Source organism: Rana temporaria, chromosome 1, assembly GCF_905171775.1.
Source record: "Rana temporaria chromosome 1, aRanTem1.1, whole genome shotgun sequence".
Classification (NCBI taxonomy): Eukaryota; Metazoa; Chordata; class Amphibia; order Anura; family Ranidae; genus Rana; species Rana temporaria.
In genome coordinates, this window is record NC_053489.1 from 390,411,697 (window position 1) to 390,431,656 (window position 19,960).

The 19,960-nt window shown below is 42.5% G+C and overlaps 1 protein-coding gene across 7 annotated transcripts in view; it reads right to left on the bottom strand.

The window, feature by feature from the left end:
• The window catches only part of REXO1 (RNA exonuclease 1 homolog), a 213,213-nt gene that overhangs the window by 165,381 nt on the left and 27,872 nt on the right, over positions 1 to 19,960 (bottom strand). For all 7 annotated transcript variants that reach the window (XM_040322589.1, XM_040322588.1, XM_040322586.1 and 4 more), the window contains exon 2: positions 17,134 to 18,617. In XM_040322589.1, coding sequence (XP_040178523.1) covers positions 17,134 to 18,617 — 1,484 coding nt within the window. The remainder of the gene's footprint in view (positions 1 to 17,133; positions 18,618 to 19,960) is intronic.

A 19,960-nucleotide genomic window follows, 5' to 3' on the forward strand; every position in this document is an offset into this window, starting at 1 on the left:
TGCCAATATCCCTCAGAAGTACACTGCATTTTGATATGAAGTCCTGCATGCAGCGATTTAATACAGAATTGACAGCTGTAGAAAACAAAGTGACACATGTCGAGACAAAAATGGGACAATTCGCAAACATTAATGATTTAGCAGTGGGTTAGAGTAAAGCTTGCAGATCTAGGCGGATCATCATCAAATTAAGGGGGATCCCCGAGTCGATTAATGCGGGAGAGTTGAAGGCCTACTCTGAGGCGCTATTCTCCTCCATTTTGCCCAATCTTATAGAGACTCGAGATTATCGTCCGTATACACCGCCTACCAAAACCGTCCTTCATCCCTGCCCACATACCTTCAGGATGTACTCTTGAGGATGCATTTCCTTCACGTAAAGGAATTATGCTAATATCCTGCACATTGAAAAATCTGCCGACACCATATGAAAACCTGCAACTTTTCACCGATCCATCGCTGCACACTATGCAACCAAGAAGGAATCTCCATACAATCACCAAAACCCTGAGAAATAACTTCCCCACAAAGCTGGTGATACATTGGAAAGGCAGCCCTCATGTTGTCATATCCCTAGAAAAGGGCCCAAGATTACTCAAATCCTGGGATATTGTCCCCTCCCAAGCTCCACCTCAAAGTCTGCAAAGAAATCACTCCAAGAAAGCATCAGAGCGGTCGTAGGATAAGCGCAACTTCCAGGATTCTACCCGATTACCTGTCATAATACATACATGCCGTAATGTTTACTCCGTTCCTCCAAGTTATGTAAAGACTGATCTTCATTTACCAGTCTCCCACCTTATGAGCAGTATATAACTAAACCCTGGTCTAATAGTTGTTTTACTTTCTCTTGCTCCCTTCTTTTGTCCTTTTTTTTTTTCCTTTTTTTTGAGATAAGAGTCAGCACTTCTAATGCCCCATACACACGATCGGGTTTTCCGATTAGAAAACTGCAAGGAGAGCTTTTGGCCAGGAATCCAAGCCTTTGCAGTTTTACAAATGGAAAAAACTGCCAAACCTGCCGGCAAAAAAAAAAAAAAAAAGGAAGAGAACCAGCTTTTTTTTACCCCGTTGGGATCCCCGGTGGACTTTTTCCCTGTCGGAAATCCTGAGCGTGTGAGAACTTGCAGAGAGCATCTATACATATTCTGACCAGCAGATTTCATCGTTGGACCACTGAACATTTATAAAAATGAATGAAGCATGGATCTCGGAGGAATTCAACACATGTGACCAGTAGACCATGTTTCATTCAAATTCTGGTGAACGCCTGTGGGCTAATTTTTTGGGCCTGTACTAGCCGACACTGTATCTGTTGAATGCCTAATGTACCACCAGCCACAGAATACAACGTTGTTTGCTGTCCGGTGAACGCCTGTGGCCATGCGCTAATTTTTGGGGCATGTAATGGGTGGCACTTACTTCTGTATCCGGTGAATGTCTATTGTACCACCAGACACGGAATACAAAGTTGTTTGCTGTCAGGTGAATGCCTGTGACCGTGGGCTAATACTATATGTACTCTCAAATTACCTGAGCTATATTGCCTCTCATACATTTCTATTAGTTGCCAGTACAACTTGTGTATTATATGTGTATCCTCAAAGTACCCGAGCTACACTATCTCTTGTATGCAATTAATACTTGTTACTACAAATACAATTTACTACGTGCTTGACAGAAGTATAAAATACTTTTAGGCCTCATCCTAATTGTTGAACATGTTCGCGCTAACTTTTCTATGATAGGGGTTGATGCGATTTCATAGCATCTCCCCTAGTGACCTAAATACATCTCTACATGGTAAGGTTGATATGATGTAGAGAGCCCCCAAACTCCTGTTGCTAGGTGTGACGCATGGGGTCCCTTACTGATAATCACCTGCATGTAGTGGTGTTTAGGACAGTGACTTTGAACTAATTTTAAACGCTAAGCCTTGGTCGCATGTTGTAATGTGTCCATGCTTAGTAGCTCAACACCTTTCTTTATGTGACACAGAGATAATTACATAGTTACATAGTTAGTCAGGTTGAAAAAAGACACAAGTCCATCCAGTTCAACCACAAAAAAATAAACAAACAAAATAAAAAACACAATACAATCCCATACATCCAACTCCATACCCACAGTTGATCCAGAGGAAGGCAAAAAACCCCAGCAGAGCATGATCCAATTTGCTACAGCAGGGGAAAAAATTCCCTCCTGATCCCCCGAGAGGCAATCGGATTTACCCTGGATCAACTTTACCTACAAATCTTAGTACTCAGTTATTTTATGTACATTTAGGAAAGAATCCAGGCCTTTCTTAAAGCAATCTACTGAGCTGGCCAGAACCACCTCTGGAGGGAGTCTGTTCCACATTTTCACAGCTCTTACTGTGAAAAAACTTTTCCGTATTTGGAGGTGAAATCTCTTTTCCTCTAGTATAATGTATAGATCCCCCAAACTCCTGTTGCGAGGAGCGACGCCTGGGGCCTAATACTGAGTTGTCGCATAGAGAACCACATTGAATGCCTTGCTAACCACAATTGTGGTTCACGCCGTTCACCAGTGATGTTACAATGCCTAATATACCACCAGCCACAGAATACAAGGTTGTTTGCTGTCAGGTGAACATATGTGGGCTTATTTTTAGGGCCTGTAATGGCCGACACTTACTTCTGTATCCGGTGAATGGCTTTATGTACCACCAGCCACAGAATACAAAGTTGTTTGCTGTCAGGTGAAAGCCTGTCGGCTAATTTTTGGGGCTTGTAATGGCCGGCACTTACTTATGTATCCGGTTTTTCACTTAATACTTCTGGTAGGTCAGTGTCCATGTTGTGGGACTATTTGTGCACAGCTAGTAAGTATTTTGTGGCTGCAAATATGACCTGAAGTTTTTTAATATTCGCCTGCCATTAAAGTCAATGGGGCCCGCCGCAAACTTGCGGTTTGCGGACATTTGCGATCGTTCGCGGTCAGCGTTCGTGAACCGTCCCATCGGATGTTCGTCTATCACTACTGCTACATATCTTTGGTAAAAAGTACAACAAATTGGTGTAAATTATTTGGTCTTTGTGGAAGTTAGAGTCCACAAGCTATGGTGCCAATATCTGAAAATGTAACACATCTGAAGTACTGATGGCCTATATCATTTCTTGAGACCCTAACATGCCAGAAAAGTACAAATACCCCCCAAATGACCCCTTTTTGGAAAGAAGACATTCCAAGGTACTTCGAAAGAGGCATGGCGAGTTTTTTGAAGCTGTAATTCTTCCCACAATTTTTTGCAAAAATAAAGATTTTTTTTTTCTTTATTTTTTTCCCCCCTAAATTGTCATATTAGCAGGTTATTTCTCACACACAGCATATGCATACCACAAATTACACCCAAAAACACATTCTGCTATTCCTCCCGAGTATGGCGATACCACATGTGTGAGACTTTTACACAGCGTGGCCACATACAGAGACCCAACATGCAGGGAGCACCATCAGGCACCGAGGCCAAATTCTGACATTTCTCTCCTACATGTAAAAATCATCAATTTATTTGCTAGAAAATTAAATAGAACCGAAAAACATTATGTGCCAGATCCACATACAAATAGATCGGCGCAGCGTATCAGAGATACACTACGCTGGCGTAATTTAGAACCCTCAGCGATTTTGCGCCGTAAGTTACGGCGGCGTAGTGTATTTCTGGCGGCGGATTTCAAATTGGGCAGGTAGGGGGCGGGTTTCATTTAAATGAAGCGCGTCCCTGCGCCGAATGAACTGTGCATGTGTCGTTCCGAAATTTTCCGCCGTGCATTGCGCTAAATGACGTCGCTAGGACATCATTTTTTTTAACTTAGACGTGAGTTACGTCCATCCCGATTCACGGACGACTTACGCAGAAAATAAAAAAAAAAATTCAAATTTCGACGCGGGAACGACGGCCATACTTAACATGGCAAGTCTATCTATACACCGCAAAATACCAGCTTTAACTATACGCCGGAAAAAGCAGACTACAGACGACGTTAGAAAATGCGATGGTCGCGCGTACGTTCGTGGATCGACGGAAATAGCCAATTTGCATACCCGACGCGGAAAACAACGAGAACTCCACCCAGCGGGGGCAGAAGTATTGCATCTACGATCCGAAGGCGTACGCCTGTCGGATCAAACCCAGATGCCGTTGTATCTTGGTTTGAGGATTCAAACTAAAGATACAACGCGGGTAATTTGAAAGTACGCCGGCATACTCTGTCTGTGGATCTGCCCCTATATATGTTTTTTTAGAAAAGACCCTAGAAAATAGTATACAATGGTGGTTGTTGCAACTTTTTATCTTGCACGGTATTTGCGCAGCAATTTTTCGAACGTGTTTTTTGTGCTTTAAAAAAAAAACGGTAAAGTTAGCCCATTGTTTTTGCATAATATGAAAGATGAAGTTACGCCTAATAGATACCCAACATGTCACCCTTCAAAATTGCACACGCTCGTGGAATGGCGCCAAACTTTGCTACTTAAAAATCCCCAAAGGCAACGCTTTAATTTTTTTTTACTGGTTACATGTTTTGAGTTACAGGGCAAAAATTATTGCTTTTGCGCCAACGTTCGCAGCGATGCCTCACATGTGTGGTTTGAACACCATTTTCATATGTGGACGGGACTTACGTATGCGTTCGCTTCTGCATACGGGGACAGAGGCACTAAAAAAAAAAAAAAAAAAATATGTATTGTTCATTTTACTTTATTTTAGTTTGACACCTTTCCCCCCATCCCCCAAAAAAAATGTTTAGATCACTTTTATTCCTATTACAAAGAATGTAATTATCCCTTGCAATAGGAATATGGAATGACAGGTCCTCTTTACAGTGAGATATGGGGTCAATAAGACCCAACATTTCACCTCTAAGCTGGGAAGCCTGGAAAAAAAAAAAAAAAAAAGCCTTAGATTGTATCGTTGAGTCGGTAGAAGGAACAGCCGCTATGATCATTCCTATGGTGTAGGGCGGGGATATGCAATTAGCGGACCTCCAGATGTTGCAGAACTACAAATCCCATGAGGCATAGCAAGACTGACAGCCACAAGCATAACGCTCAGAGGCAGAAGCATGATGGAACTTGTAGTTTTGCAACAGCTGGAGGTCCGCTAATTGCACATCCCTGGTGTAGGGAATCGCCGGCTGAAAAAGCTGATATCTGAATGATGCCTGTGGCTGCAGGCATCATTAAGATATCCCAGCACAAAGTTAAGGACGTCATATGACGGCCAGCGGGCGGGAAGTGGTTAAAACGCTTTTTTTTTTTTTTTATCACCAAGTTAAGCATGGCCAAGTATGGCCGAGCATGGCAAAGTATGGCAGGGTATGGGCAGGGATGGCTGAGCAGGGATGGATGGATCTGTGACTTCAATTGTCACAGAGCATTGCTGCTGCCATCCGCTCTCTCCCCTCTCACAATGTACCGATCAGTACACAGAGGGGAGAGAGGAATGACGCTGGTTTGTTTACAAGTGATCGCCCCGAAATGACGGCGCCCCAGGGGGCACACGTGAGCAAGATTCTGGGAGGATGTCCCTTGGACGTCCTCCCAGAATAACTTGACAGCGCTGTAGCCGTCTTTCGGCTATGGCTCGGTCGGCAAGTTGTTAACTGTGTACCCATGTTCCTATTATTTCTTTAATAGGCAATAGACCCTGCATTATCTGAAGGTTTGTACATTTTTGCTTTTGTTTTTCTGGAAAACACAAAAATCATTGAAACATAAAAAAAAAAAAAAAAAAAAAACGAATTCAGATAACACAGGGGAGGGAAAAAGGGCAAGGGGAAAACATGGGGTGGCAATATTGAAAGTTCTAGAAATTCTGGAGATTCCAGAAATGCTCAAATATGAGTAGGGTTCAAAAATGATCAACAAAATGATAGAGAATCTAGGGTACGGAAAGCTGATGAATAACTATATGCATGTCCACATACCACTGATTCTGAAAAAGTTTGTACTATCTTCAGTCACCATCATCTCCACTGCCATGATGTGTTGAGTATCTGGGCCCATGCCAAAAGACGAGAAGTATTTTTCTAGTGGCCAGAAACCCAGGCCACCAACAGACAGCGTTTCAGGATGCCTTTTTTTTTGTTTCCGAAAAGGCCCCAGGAATCATCAACAAGATAGCGACTTCAGGAGAAGCATGCATATCAGAGATACACATGAAGTTGTAGGAGATTAATACTTTCTGCCAAAACGGTGACATCAGGTGGCAACCCCACCATATAACCAAAAATATTGAGATGATAGTGTGAGCCATCATCCACTTGGATACCCTTGATGGAATCATAGCTCAAAGGGCTACGGCCAGAGGTTTCATGACAAGAACATAAAGGCAGAGGAGAAAAGGGGCAGCCTGCTTGGGTTCTGTTATGTATAGTGAATGTATATATAGTCTTATAGTAGGCGGTTTGGTCTTATTCTGACCAATGGGTTGTGGTGAAGAGCCAATATCTAGGATATCCCTGAGACCTATTTAAAGTAGAGGGGCGTGAAGGAACTGCCAACTGGCCCTGTCAAATGCCTTCTCTATGTTAATGGTTAAGAGACATAGTGAGAAGTGTTAGAAATTAGGGTTGTCCCGATACCACTTTTTTAGGACGGAGTACAAGTACCGATACTTTTTTTAAATGTGTCCCCAAACATATTGCAGCCATGTCCCCAAACATATTGCAGCCATGTCCCCAAACATATTGCAGCCATGTCCCCAAACATATTGCAGCCATGTCCCCAAACATATTGCAGCCATGTCCCCAAACATATTGCAGCCATGTCCCCAAACATATTGCAGCCATGTCCCCAAACATATTGCAGCCATGTCCCCAAACATATTGCAGCCATGTCCCCAAACATATTGCAGCCATGTCCCCAAACATATTGCAGCCATGTCCCCAAACATATTGCAGCCATGTCCCCAAACATATTGCAGCCATGTCCCAAACATATTGCATCCATGTCCCCCCGTACCTAAATGATGCCGCTGCCGCGTTAATCACCGCGCGGGGAACATTACAGTCAGCTTTCGTTTGAATAAGCTGCTTTCCCTGCCGCGCTGTGTATAGACACTCCCCCTTGCTCGCGATTGGACAGATCCGTCCAATCCCGAGCAAGGGGGAGTGTCTATGTGCGGCGGGGAAAACAGCTATTCAAACGAAAGCTGACTGTAATGTTCCCCGCGCGGTGATTAACGCGGCGGCTTTGCGATATGCGACGGCGGCGGGGGGGGAAGTATTCTATTTAGGCATCGGGGGTATTTACAAGTACTCCCGCAAATACTCGGTATCGGTCCCGATACCGATACTGGTATCGGGACAACCCTATTAGAAATGTGCGTGACCAATAATATCTAGCACTTGCTTCTCCAGATTGGTTAAAGCCCACTTGATCACCGTGAATCAGGAATAGGAGAGGACATTGCAGGCGGTTAGCAATCAGTTTGGCAAAAAAATGTTTTATTGTTGACAAGATGCCCGTTAGTAAGGTCCTTACAAGGTTTACGGTGGAAAGTGATCTGGACCTCAAGAGTTTGAAAATGGAGCAGACAGTTCAGGGAGACAGTGTTGAAAGCCTTTGGAAGAACATGAATCAGGTGGTCTCAGAACGTTTTATAAAAATCTTACAGGGCAGCCATCAGGGCAGGGCTCGACAGATCCTGGGCGCCAGGTCGCCATGGCGACTAGAAATGGTGTCCTGGCGACTTGGCTTGGAAGGTGCGCCATCTGGTGATGAGCCGTTGGTATTACAAGTTATTACCACCAGATGTGTGAGCTGGCGCCATCTGGTGGTGGCCGTTGGTATTACAAGTTAAGTATTACACTTAAACAGCAATTCTAATGTCATTTTTCACTATTTTTCACTGCCATCTTCTTCCCTCTAATTGGAACCCCCAAACATTATATATATTTTTTATCCTAACACCCTAGAGAATAAAATGGCGATCGTTGCAATACTTTGTCACGCCGTATTTGCACAGCGGTCTTACAAGCGCACTTTTATAAATTAAAAAAATAAGACAACAGTAAAGTTATCCCCATTTTTTTTAATATTATGAAAGATAATGTTACGCGGAGTAAATTCATACCCAACATGTCACGCTTCAAAATTGCGTCCGCTCGTGGAATGCCGACAAACTTTCACCCTTTAAAATCTTCATAGGCGATGTTTAAAAAAAATCTACAGGTTGCATGTTTTGAGTTACAGAGGAGGACTAGGGCTAGAATTATTGCTCTCGCTCTACCAATCGCGGCGATACCTCACATGTGTGGTTTGAACACCGTTTACATATGCGCTTCTGCGCGCAAGCTCGTCGGGACGGGGTGCGTTTTCTGGCTCCTAACTTTTTTAGCTGGGTCCTAGATTCCAAGCAAATTTGTCAAACCCTGCATCAGGGCCATGACTCTTACTGGCCAGCAGGGAAGAGAACAGGTGGCAAGTCATTGCTACTGTTCTTCCACTTTGTTTTTCAGATCCAGGTATTGCACCCATTATCTGATGATTGTAGGTTCAATGCTTTATAGGATTCAGTGTAAAAATAAATGCAAATGGCGTTGAAGCCAACCTTGTTGGTTTCTCCCTTTCCTTTTACTCTCATGGATGTAATATAAAGAAAGAGAGAGAGATCGTCACATAGTGTAAAACCATGGTGGTTTATTGAAATTATCCACAAGTCAACAAAACATGGATTAAAAAGTCCTGGGTTAAAAGAATTTGTAGATCACAAACTAGCGTGGGGTATTGAGTACAATTACTACATTTCTTTTCCTAAAAATAAATGCACAATTTTTTACCTGTATCCATACTCTTTGTAAAGCACCAAAATGGAACACTCATCACCTTTTGTGGGAAGGTGGCGGTATGATCTGGGAGAGAAAGTTACAAAAGAACAAAAATGGAGAATAATATTCTTCTAATCTAAATCCACAAGCAGAAATTGCTACCAGGAAATGGGCAACAAGATTGTGACCAGAAGGTATAACCCCCAGACAAAACTATACCTTCTGAACCCAGTCCTACCCAACACGCTGGAGGATGCAGTTCCGGAGATGGAGACCTACACATTTTCTGGCCCCTCACAAGGGAAAACTAAATTTCAAACAAAGCACCTACCCAAGACAAAGATGTATCCCAAATGGTGGGGAGGAGGGGACACACTATTAAGGGAGAATCATTTTCAGTAGGGCAGTATTTTATATTTCAATGTATTTTTTATTAAAGAAAAACAAGTTCCAATGTAGACAGACACATTGGCTGAACTAAGCAACATAGCAATACAAAGATATAGAAAATATGGCCATAACACACATCCTCCAGTTAGCACAACAGCAAAACATGAAGTATACAAAAGGCCTCAAATATAAGCAACTGTATTGCATACATTTTTTTTTAGAGAAAAGAAGCAACAACAAAAAAAGGGGGGGGGGGTCATCCCGGAGTTCCCTAGGGAATCGAAATATAGTCGATCCATGGATCCCATATTTTGTTAAATTTCTTAGTATTATTACAAAGCATATGGGAGAGTTTATCATTAATCATAATCCAGTTGAGTTTACTTTTAACTTGGCCAAGAGGAACTGTCGACTGCCTCCAATGCCTAGCAATCGCGATTCTCGCCGCCAGCAACATATAGTTAATCAATTTTACAGATTTCTTGGGCGTATCATCAGGTAGTTTGTGAAAGAGAGCGGCTTCTGGAGATCTGCGGATGTTTACCCCCGTCACTGAATTAATAAGATTGAATATCCTAATCCAAGATCTAATTACAATGGGGCATTGCCACCAAATGTGGTGCATCGTTCCCAGCTAGTAGGGCAGTATTTTAACTATAAAAAAAGTGTAGATAAAAATAAAAAAACAAACACAGGGCTATGATCTCAAAACTAACAGGAGATAAAGTTCAAAATAAATTTACTGCAAAATGTGTTAAAATTATAACAGACAAAACTTTTTTTTTCCATTTTGATAAAGTAGAGAGATCACAACACCCATCAGATTTTATTGCCATCTGTGTCCCCATTATGGAAAATTACCCAGTCTATGAGTCCTGTTAACCATCATCACCAAGAGTACAAGTGAAAGAAAAGCCATAATTTTGGGTTGTCAGTAAAACAAAAAGGGGAAATCTTCCAATGGGGACACTAGTTCTGGTGACCACCAGGAATTCCCTTACTTTCTTCTCACTTCCTGACAGGGTGGATTTGATTTAAAATTAAGTTGGTTTGAATCATTATGTTTAAAGAGAAATTGTAATTTCTGTCCCGCAGGGGCTCCTCCTCTGACCCGCTGTTGACTCACCGACATTCCCATTCACTTTAATGGGACGGCTGGTGATGCAGCAGTGACAAGGTGAGGGACGTGGCGGCAGCAAGTGAGTGGATGCCGCTAAGAGGCGCTGCCATGATGGATCTGAAAATGACAGATGCTCTTTAAATGTAAGGACTTATTCTTGCTGAAAGGTTTCCTATTTAAAAGAATAAGCTGTCAGGTTAGTAAAACAGCGATATCAGAACCGATTCAATCATACAGTTTATTAGTGTACATAGATTTGCAAAACAATGAGATAAAGGAATATTCCTGAACTTTGTTTTATCTCATGGTTACATTGAAATTGTGCGACTGCATCAATGCAGTGCATGTTTTCTCCGCTTGCAGAGCTTGGATTCATTGAACGAGTTTACCAAAAAAATATAACTATTGCAGAATATACAGCCTCATGCTACACAACTAAACTCCATTTCATGCTAAATAAACAAAATTATTAATGTAGCTTAAATAGATTTTTACTCCAAAAGCATTTTATTTAAATAAATTTGATTAAAAAAAAAATAATAATAAATATCATCGATTTATATCCACCCTGCTTCCTGATTTGCTATAAGAAATAAGTGTGGTAAAATATCCCCCCAATGGGATATAGATGGGAAAAAAAAAACTGACAGGATTATAACCCTTACTACCCTAACCAATATGGAAGAAAGAAAAAAAAAAGTTTTGCCTTTAGTTCTACTTTAATGCTTGGAACAGACTTTCCAGTAGAGCTGGTGTCAATCAACAGTAATTGAATGGTTGGGATAAACACAGATCTGACAAAAAAGGTTACAAAACACAAACATTACAAATTGAACAATTAAATTTTTCTGCTGTCCCTCTCAAATGTTTTTATCTCCAGTCAATGAAATTTAGACAATGGAATGCCTAACTTTGTAATTAAAAGAAACTCACACAAAATTCAGTAAACATGCAAATGAACACCTATCTGAAGAAGCCTTCCATAAGGCTCATGTCACATTGGTTATTTAGGAGCAGTTACAAATTTGTGCTCTCCAGCCTCATTGGACTTAACTACATACTCTGTTACATAAAGGGAACTACTACATTAGGTTATCAATTTACCCCCTCCCCGTTTGTCTCTACCCTTCACAAAAAAAGGGTGTAGTGGAGAAGGCAGACACAAACACACACACATGCGGTGCTGCATGCGCAATGCGTGTGGTTTTCTGCAACAGCTGAAGTCACAGGAAGTGACATGGTTTGATATTCTGCCGGGTTCGACATTCTATCGAGCCCACTCTGTGTAAGAAAGACCCCTGGGAGATGTAGTTCTTAGGGCAGGTTCACATCAGTAGGAAGTGAGCTCCTAGCAGCTGCTTTTGCAGGATTTTTACAAGCCTGTTAGTGATGTCACAAAGGGTAACAAAAGATGTTTTTTGCTATAGGAAAACAGTAAAAGAAAAAAATGCTTTAAAGTGGACATGCTCTGGAGGAAGCGTTGAGGATAAATATGACTGATGTCAGGAAATACATTTTAAATTACAAAGTATTCAAGGCACTTTTCAAACTCCTCCCTAAAGTATTTTTAAACACCGATCTAGTATTGGCATGGACGACAGCCCTCAATAAGTTTCTGGCTAATTTAGCCAAAATATTCCACAAGCTGTAATTATTAGATCAGTAAATTGTTTCATACAGAAACGTGCGCGCACACACACACACCAAGACCCTTCTCTCCAAATGGAATAATATATAGGTAGATTCAGGTACAATCCTGAAAAGTTACAGCAGCGTAGCTTAGCCTGTTTAGGCTACGCCGCCGTAAATTAGCTAGGCTAGTAATGATTCTCAATATACTTGCCTGCTAATCTACGGCGGCGTAGCCTAAAGCGGGCGGGCGTAAGGGCGCCAAATTCAAATGACTTGGAGGGGGGAGTGTTTCATGGTAATGAGGCTTGACCTCACGTTTTTGACGTTTTTTTTCACTGCGCATGCGCCGGGCGACTACATTTCCCAGTGCGCATTGCGGCCAAGTACGCCGTACGGGCCTATTGATTTCGACGTGGACGTAAATCCCGATTCGCGGATGACTTACGCAAACAACGTAAAAATTTCGAATTTCGCGGCGGGAACGGCGGCCATACTTGACATTACTATTCCACTAGAGCCTAGCTCTAACTTTACGCGGCCCATCTCTTACGTAAACGGCGTAAAAGTATTGCGTCGGCCTGTCGTACGTTCGTGAATCGGCATATCCCCTCATTTACATAATCTACGCCAGCCGCAATGGAAGCGCCATCTAGCGGCCATCAGAAAAATTGCAATCTAAGATAGGACAGCGCAAGCCGTCCTATCTTAGATATGTTTAAGCGTATCTCTGTTTGAGCATATGCTTAAACATACGGCGGATTCTGAGTTAGGCCGGCTTATCTACTGATAAGCCGGCTTAACTCTACCTGAATCTACCCAATAGTGTACAAAGAGTGATCTTTATCCTCCACTACCACAACACAGGTACCCCCTGGTCTGGGGGGTTCCATCCCGGCAAGAGCAGCTAGCTCTGCAGACATGCTTGGAGATTCTGGTCTATAGGATATTCTAGGGTTGTCCCGATACCACTTTTTAAGGACTGAGTACAAGTACCGATACCTTTTTTCAAGTACTCGCCGATACCGAATACCGATACTTTTTTTTTTAAATGTGTCCCCAAATGCAGCCATGTCCCCCCACAAATGCAGCCATGTCCCCCCACAAATGCAGCCATGTCCAGCCATGTCCCCCATATGCAGCCATGTCTCCCCCCCCCCCATCCAGCCATGTCTCCCCCCCCCCATCCAGCCATGTCTCCCCCCCCCCATCCAGCCATGTCTCCCCCCCCCATCCAGCCATGTCTCCCCCCCCCCATCCAGCCATGTCCCCCCCCCCCCCCATCCAGCCATGTCCCCCCCCCCATCCAGCCATGTCCCCCCCCCCCCCATCCAGCCATGTCCCCCCCCCATCCAGCCATGTCTCCCTTACCTGCATCCCCGCTGCCGCCGACTGGGTAATACGCGCGGGGAACATTACAGCTTTGAATAGATGTAATGATTCGCGATTGGACAGTTCACCCGAGCAATGGGGAGTGTCTATACGCGGCGCGAATCATTACAGCTATTCAAAGCTGTAATGTTCCCCGCCCGTATTACCCAGTCGGCGGTAGCGGGAATGCGGTGACAACAGCGGCGGCGCGCGGGGGGGGGGCAGGGGAGTATTCTATTTCGGTATCGGGGTTATTTGCGGGAGTACAAGTACTCCCGCAAATACTCGGAATCGGTTCCGATACCGATACTAGTATCGGTATCGGGACAACCCTAGGATATTCTATACCATGGTGTGATTAAAGTGGAAAGGATGTACCTAAAAGGTGTAATCTCACAGTTTCACAGCACTTCCTGCTTCCACCCTGTAGAAGATTTTGAGTTACAAGTTCTCAATGTCATGCAATCAAGAAAAATAAGGTTTGAGTTTGAAGGACTACAGAATGAACCATACAAAAACATGCTATTAGCACAGGCATGAACATGCTTCAATTGTGTGAAAGGGCCCTGTCTCTCACTAAAAGTTCAGATGGGCCAACTGGAAAAAAAAGAGAGAAAGTTGAACGAGTCAATGTCCTGAATTACTCACGTCTGTGCTTAAATTTCACCTTGAAATAATGAGCTCTGTAAAAAGGCATAAATAAACAGGATGTATAGAGAAACAGGAAAAAGCATGAAAAAGGGAGCCTAAAGCGATACCTGCTGGTTGGCAATATTTCATGTCACACTGACTTTATCTTATTGTTATTTATTTTTTGTCCTAAAAAAAGAACAATGTAGTTGACGTCCCGGGATTTTCACACAACACCATCTCTAAAGTTTAGAGCTGAAAACGTGTGAAGCAAGAAAAAAAAAAAAAAAAATATTATACACACAAAACACACACTAGCAATAGGGGTAGGAGGACAATTGGCCAGACTTGTTCATGTAGAACTCTAGACCTTGCAATAATCCACTACTGACCGTTTAGAACAGAAAAATTAAAATACAGTGGGCACATGATAAATAAAACCATATGAATCCAACGAGCAGGGCCCTTTGATCCCTCCTGTATTGAATTGTATTGTAACTGTACCGTCTTCCCTGATGTTGTAAAGCGCTGCGCAAACTGTTGGCGCTATATAAATCCTGTATAATAATATAATAATAATGAATAAAAATTGTACATATATATGTTACATGGTCTAGGAAAATGCAATTTTATCCGACGTATATAGAACAAAAAATTTGACAAACACTGAATGAATCCTTAAAAAGAGAAGTATGGGTTTGGGGTTTTAGTTTCCCGCCCCCCGTCATATTTACCTAGGTGGATGCAGCACCGGTCTGATGCTGCATCTGTCCCCCGGTGCCTCTACACTGAGTACCGAGCGATCGAACACCGCTGATGGCTCGGTTCTCTCAGCTCCCCAAGCAGAGAGCTGTAGACTGTCAGTCAGCAGCTCTCCTCTCTGCTCCTCCACGCTCACTGGAGTGCTGAGCTGTGGAGGGGCAGGGAGCAGCCGTCCCAGCCTCTCAGCGGCTCGCGGAGACGGGCGTCAATCCAGGCACCTGGCAAATCCAGACTTTGTTGCGATGACACAGAGCCTGGACCGATTCTGGTGTCGTCAGTAGAGAGTGGACTCCTGTCTGCTCTCTGCTGAAAATGTTTCACAGGAGTGAAAAATAAACTGCACTCCTGTGACCCATAGGGGAAGCCCAACCAAACAAGCTTAGGCTGGACTTCTCCTTTAAAGTGGTTGTAAGGTCTCTTACGCATTGCAGAAATTTGTGACCATAATGGCACGTTCACTAAACAGATCCTAATAGATAAATACCAGATGCCAGACTTCGAACACTACCGGTTTTGTTCGACTGAAACATTACCTAAACACTATCTCACAAGCCTGACCTGACGACCATGTTGCCCATAGAATACTTATGTCATAAATATGATAAAATTAAAAGGTTATATATCTGAATTGTATACCATCTTAAACGCATACTCCAGTTAAGCTTACACGGTCAACTGGGAGCAAGACCTCCAAGAAAACCTTGAATGGGCACTCGATTGCCCAAGCAGCCTCCAGATCACTTATTAACACCTCTAACATAGGGGCAAACTATAAGGTTCTTTTAAGGTGGTACCTGGTGCCGATCAGTTTGGCTGCTGATGTCCCAGGAGCTTCTCCAAAGTGCTTTAGAGGTTGTGGGCAGGATGGAACGATATACCATATATGGTGGCAATGCCCCAAGGTGCAAAGATTTTGGATAAGGGTTTACAACTTTATTTTTACCCTTACCCAAGTCAACCTCACTAAATCCCCCTAAACACGCCCTGTTGGGGTTTAAAGTTGTTCATATTTATCTCTGCCAGAATCGCTATAGCCAGAAATTGGAGATCAGCTGCCATCCCATTTGACCAACTTAAGCACAAGCTCAACTTGGCTCATGATAAATGAAACGCTCTCAGCTGTTTTGAATGAAAAAATAGTGGCCTTCGAAAAAATCTGGGGCCCGTTGATCAGATACTTGACTGGAGATCCCCGTACGGCTCCGAGCTGAGGAGCCTTAGAGCGGCAGGGACCAGAGCATGGGCCCCCCCCCCCCCCCCATCTATTTTTCCTCTCCATTTTATATCTTCTTGGAATCATAAGGAGTTTGACGTGTACTATCTGAATGCCAAGAAAGAGGAACCCAGCATTACACTTGTATAAACAAATATCAGGTACCCCTGCAACTGATATAAAGTCTACATGTTTTGCTACGGTTATATCTTATGTGAGTAAAAATCTTTTGTGGTCTGTCAGGAGCACAGGGGAGGCCCGGGGCGGAAAGGCAACAGTAACAGTGGGTTAGAGCTGAATGGAGGAAAGTAACACACCTCCTCCACAGAGCAGAACAACTGTGCTCTAAATAAACAAGCTCTGTGCTGAGCTCCCTCCCCAACACAAAATGTATCTCATGTGTGGGGAAAACTTCTCAAAAGCCACTCCTGCTGATAACAGAGGAACAAGTAAGGACAATATGAGCTTTGGAGATAGATAAGTAAAAACACTACAGATACATGTGCTTAATTCAGATTCCATGACTTAAAGTTTACAACCACTTTAAGGATGAAGTAGAATTGAAGCATCACAACAGGCACATGCGGGCAAAAAATATGCATGATTCTATTGAGTTAGCATGGGTTAAAAAAAAAAAACATAGTAAATCCAAACCAAAGAACAAACATTTAATACATTGCAGATTATCAGTTCTTACCTTTTTTCAGTGAGTACAGAAAATACATTTTGATCGTATCAGAACTGAAGTATTGTCATCAGTTCCTCTGAGGCTATGAATTCCCCCAACCCCATGTAATATAGAGAAAGAGTAAATATGGCCACCACAGGTATGCATTGTGAAACTTTAGGCCCACTGTTCAAACCATAACAAAGATTTCAAGCGGTTTTGGAGGTAAAAAGTAGTCCTACCTTGTATTACATGGATGCACAATACAAAATGGCAAGTTCAGAGGCTTTCAGAAACCTTTCTGTAACCACAATTTAGCATTTGGATGTAACTTCATACAAGGCAGCACTGCAACTACATGGACAGCACGTTTACATAATGCTTCATTTCAATAACTTGGGTCTACATTTTTGTTTACGTAGGGATGTGATTAGAGCGCTTGAGAGCTTGTTTACACCAGCCAGCACTCAAACAGTTCTTAGCACATGGGCTGGTGTCCATTGTGTACAAGCAATGAGGAGCAGTGCATATTGTAACATATAATGTAACACATTACCTGCTTTCCTTTCCTTCCTTTATCTTCAGTCTTAACATCCTGAGACTCATTAAATACTCTCAGACATTCCTCCATTGGGTCAAGGTCAGGGTCCGAGTCCAAGTCCAAGTTTTTTTCAAGAATGGAATAGTCTATTTCGGAGGAGTCCTGAGAAGATGTTGAACTTCTACGGGAGGAGCTTGTGATCCTCTCTTTACTATTTGTACCCTTTTCACAACGAGAATTTCTATTTATATTCTTTTTTCTCCCTTCTTCTTCACTGCTTTCATCACCAAATAAATCCACGTGACTCAAAGTTCTCTGCTTTGTTCTAGTTTTCAACACCCTTTCAGTGAGTTCTTTAGATTTTTCATGGGATTCTGATTTTACTTTATACTTTCCACCGTTATCTCCTGCTCCATGACTTGATTCTTTAAATGACAAATTAGCCTTTTCCTTTTTGGCTTTACTTTGACTTTTTTCTCTGTTTTTAACTGCTGAAATGTCTGTATTTAACCGGGCATTCTTTTCAGATAGTATGCTAGCTTTTCTTGTTTTTTTATCACTTTCCAACTTTCTGTTTTTTACAGTTGCCATTTCAGACTTTTTTGACAAACTTTTTTTTTCTTTCTTTAGTTCTTTACTGAAGGTTTTACTCTTGTCTGAGTCTGCACACATTGGTGGCCCAGGAACAAATTCTTTCTTCTTACTTTTGGAATCCACAAGGCTATCTTTTTTAGCATGCGCTTTGCTCTTGCATTTTTTAAGTTGTTTAACATCATCTATGTTAGAATGCACAGAAATATCAATCACCGCCTGTGCAGATTTATCCTTAATTTCAGTCCGCAAGATGCTTTTATTAAGCGACAAGACAGAACCAGAATCATCTTCCGAGTCAGAAAACGTAGCTTCTAATAGCAGATCAGAGGATTGCCTACGTACCTTCTTGGCAGGAGGAGCACAACCTTCATCCTGTCTTTCTCTAGGGCTTTTAGTTCCTTTTTGACGTGTAGCTTTGTTTAAAAGTCTAGCAGAATAGTTTGACATGGGATCGTACTCCATATCTGTGGAAGGCTTTGAGTTATCAATAACATACTTTTTGACAATGCGTTTTGGAATTGCTGTTGGAATATATTCCATGGAACGTCTTTTATTGGTTTCATTTTCACAATCATCAAGCGTGTATTTGCATGGTTTAGCTGAATGAGACAGCAGTGTGGGATTATAAGATAAAGCACTGCTTCCTGAGCCAACTGGACTGTATTCTAAATGGGAATTGACAGACTTAACCGATCTTTTTTGACTAGGGATGTACTCTTTCTTTATCTCCAGCAGTTCTTTATATTTTCTCTGCTCTCTTTCCACCTCACTCTTGACTTCTTCAATGGCTTTATTAACTCTCTCAAGTTCAAGAGTATCATTACAGGTCTCATGAGCAGCCCCAGAGAAGTCCTCATCCGGACCGACAGGTGCAGGTGGAAGTTCAGGGCTATAAGGATCATATTCTGCAAAAAGAATATTCATATTATAAGGCGAGTAATATATTTTGTATGAATTCTTCATTGTAGCGAATAAATCCAATATATTTAATCAACAATCAAATAAAAAAATGTATGTAGATTTGTGTTTTATTGCTGTACACCAACTAATAAATAGTATTCTGAAATATGTATTGTGTATTCATATCTCACTTACTTGCCAGGAACATGATTGACAGCAAGCTCTTAAAGTGATTGTAAAGGCTCTTTAAAAAAAAATAATAACTAAACAGGTTTTACTTACCTTTGTGCAGTTGGTTTTTGGCATAGCAGCCAGGATCCTCCTCTTCTCAGGTCCCTCTTTGCTTCTCCTAGCGCCTCCCTCATTTGAGTGCCCCTCAGCCAGCAGCTTGCTACAGGGGGCACCCAAGCTGAGTCAAAGCTCCGTGTATCCATTCAGACACAAAGCCCTTACCTGACACCGTCCTCTCTCCCCCCTGATTGGCTGACTGACTTTGATTGACAGCCACATGAGCCAATAGCGCCGCTGTTCTGTCTCAGCCAATCAGGAGACGTGTACTGGATGGCTGAGGGGATTGTGCACATCGCTGGAGAGGGAAGGAGCTCAGGTATGTAATTGGGAGGTGCTGGGGGTCTGCATACAATGCATTAAGATAAAAAACACTTCTGCCTTTACAACTCCTTTAAGCCTGGTAGACAGTACACGTTTTTTTTCCTTCAACCTAGCGGGCTGTATAAAAAAAAAATAATAAAAAAAAAAACTGCCCTACCAACACAAGTGATGTTGGTGCAGAAATCTCTCGTGTTTTTGTATATACTGATCAACGCTTGCAACCAATGGCTGCAAGCACTGATCGGATGCTGGTTTTCCAGTATGTTCCTTAGACAAAAGTTGATCATTTTTCGTCAGACAGCTGTACACACAACCCGATCGTTGGCATGTTCCCATGGGTATTTGATTTGGTTTATGTACGGCCGGTTCCTGCTGAACTGGACAATTTTTGGCCAGTGTGTACCCAGCTTAAATCCATAGCTCACCAGGAGTTAAGATTTGAACACAAGGACAAGCCAACGAGTAAAACAGTAAAGCGGCCATCCAATCTTACGAGTGGATATCTTTTATCCCTCTGGTACTAGCAACTGACAATTAAAGTGCAGATTCCAAAGCATCATTAGAGCTGAATTCTTTTCTTCCAAAACTAGTCATCTAGAACAGGGGTCTCCAAAGAATGGCCCCCAGGCCACATCCGGCCCGCTAGGCCGTTTTTACCAGCCCGTATCTAGAGTCAGACTCTCTGCAGGGACGGTCTTTGTGCCAAAGATTTGTCGGGTTGAAAAACCTGTGATGC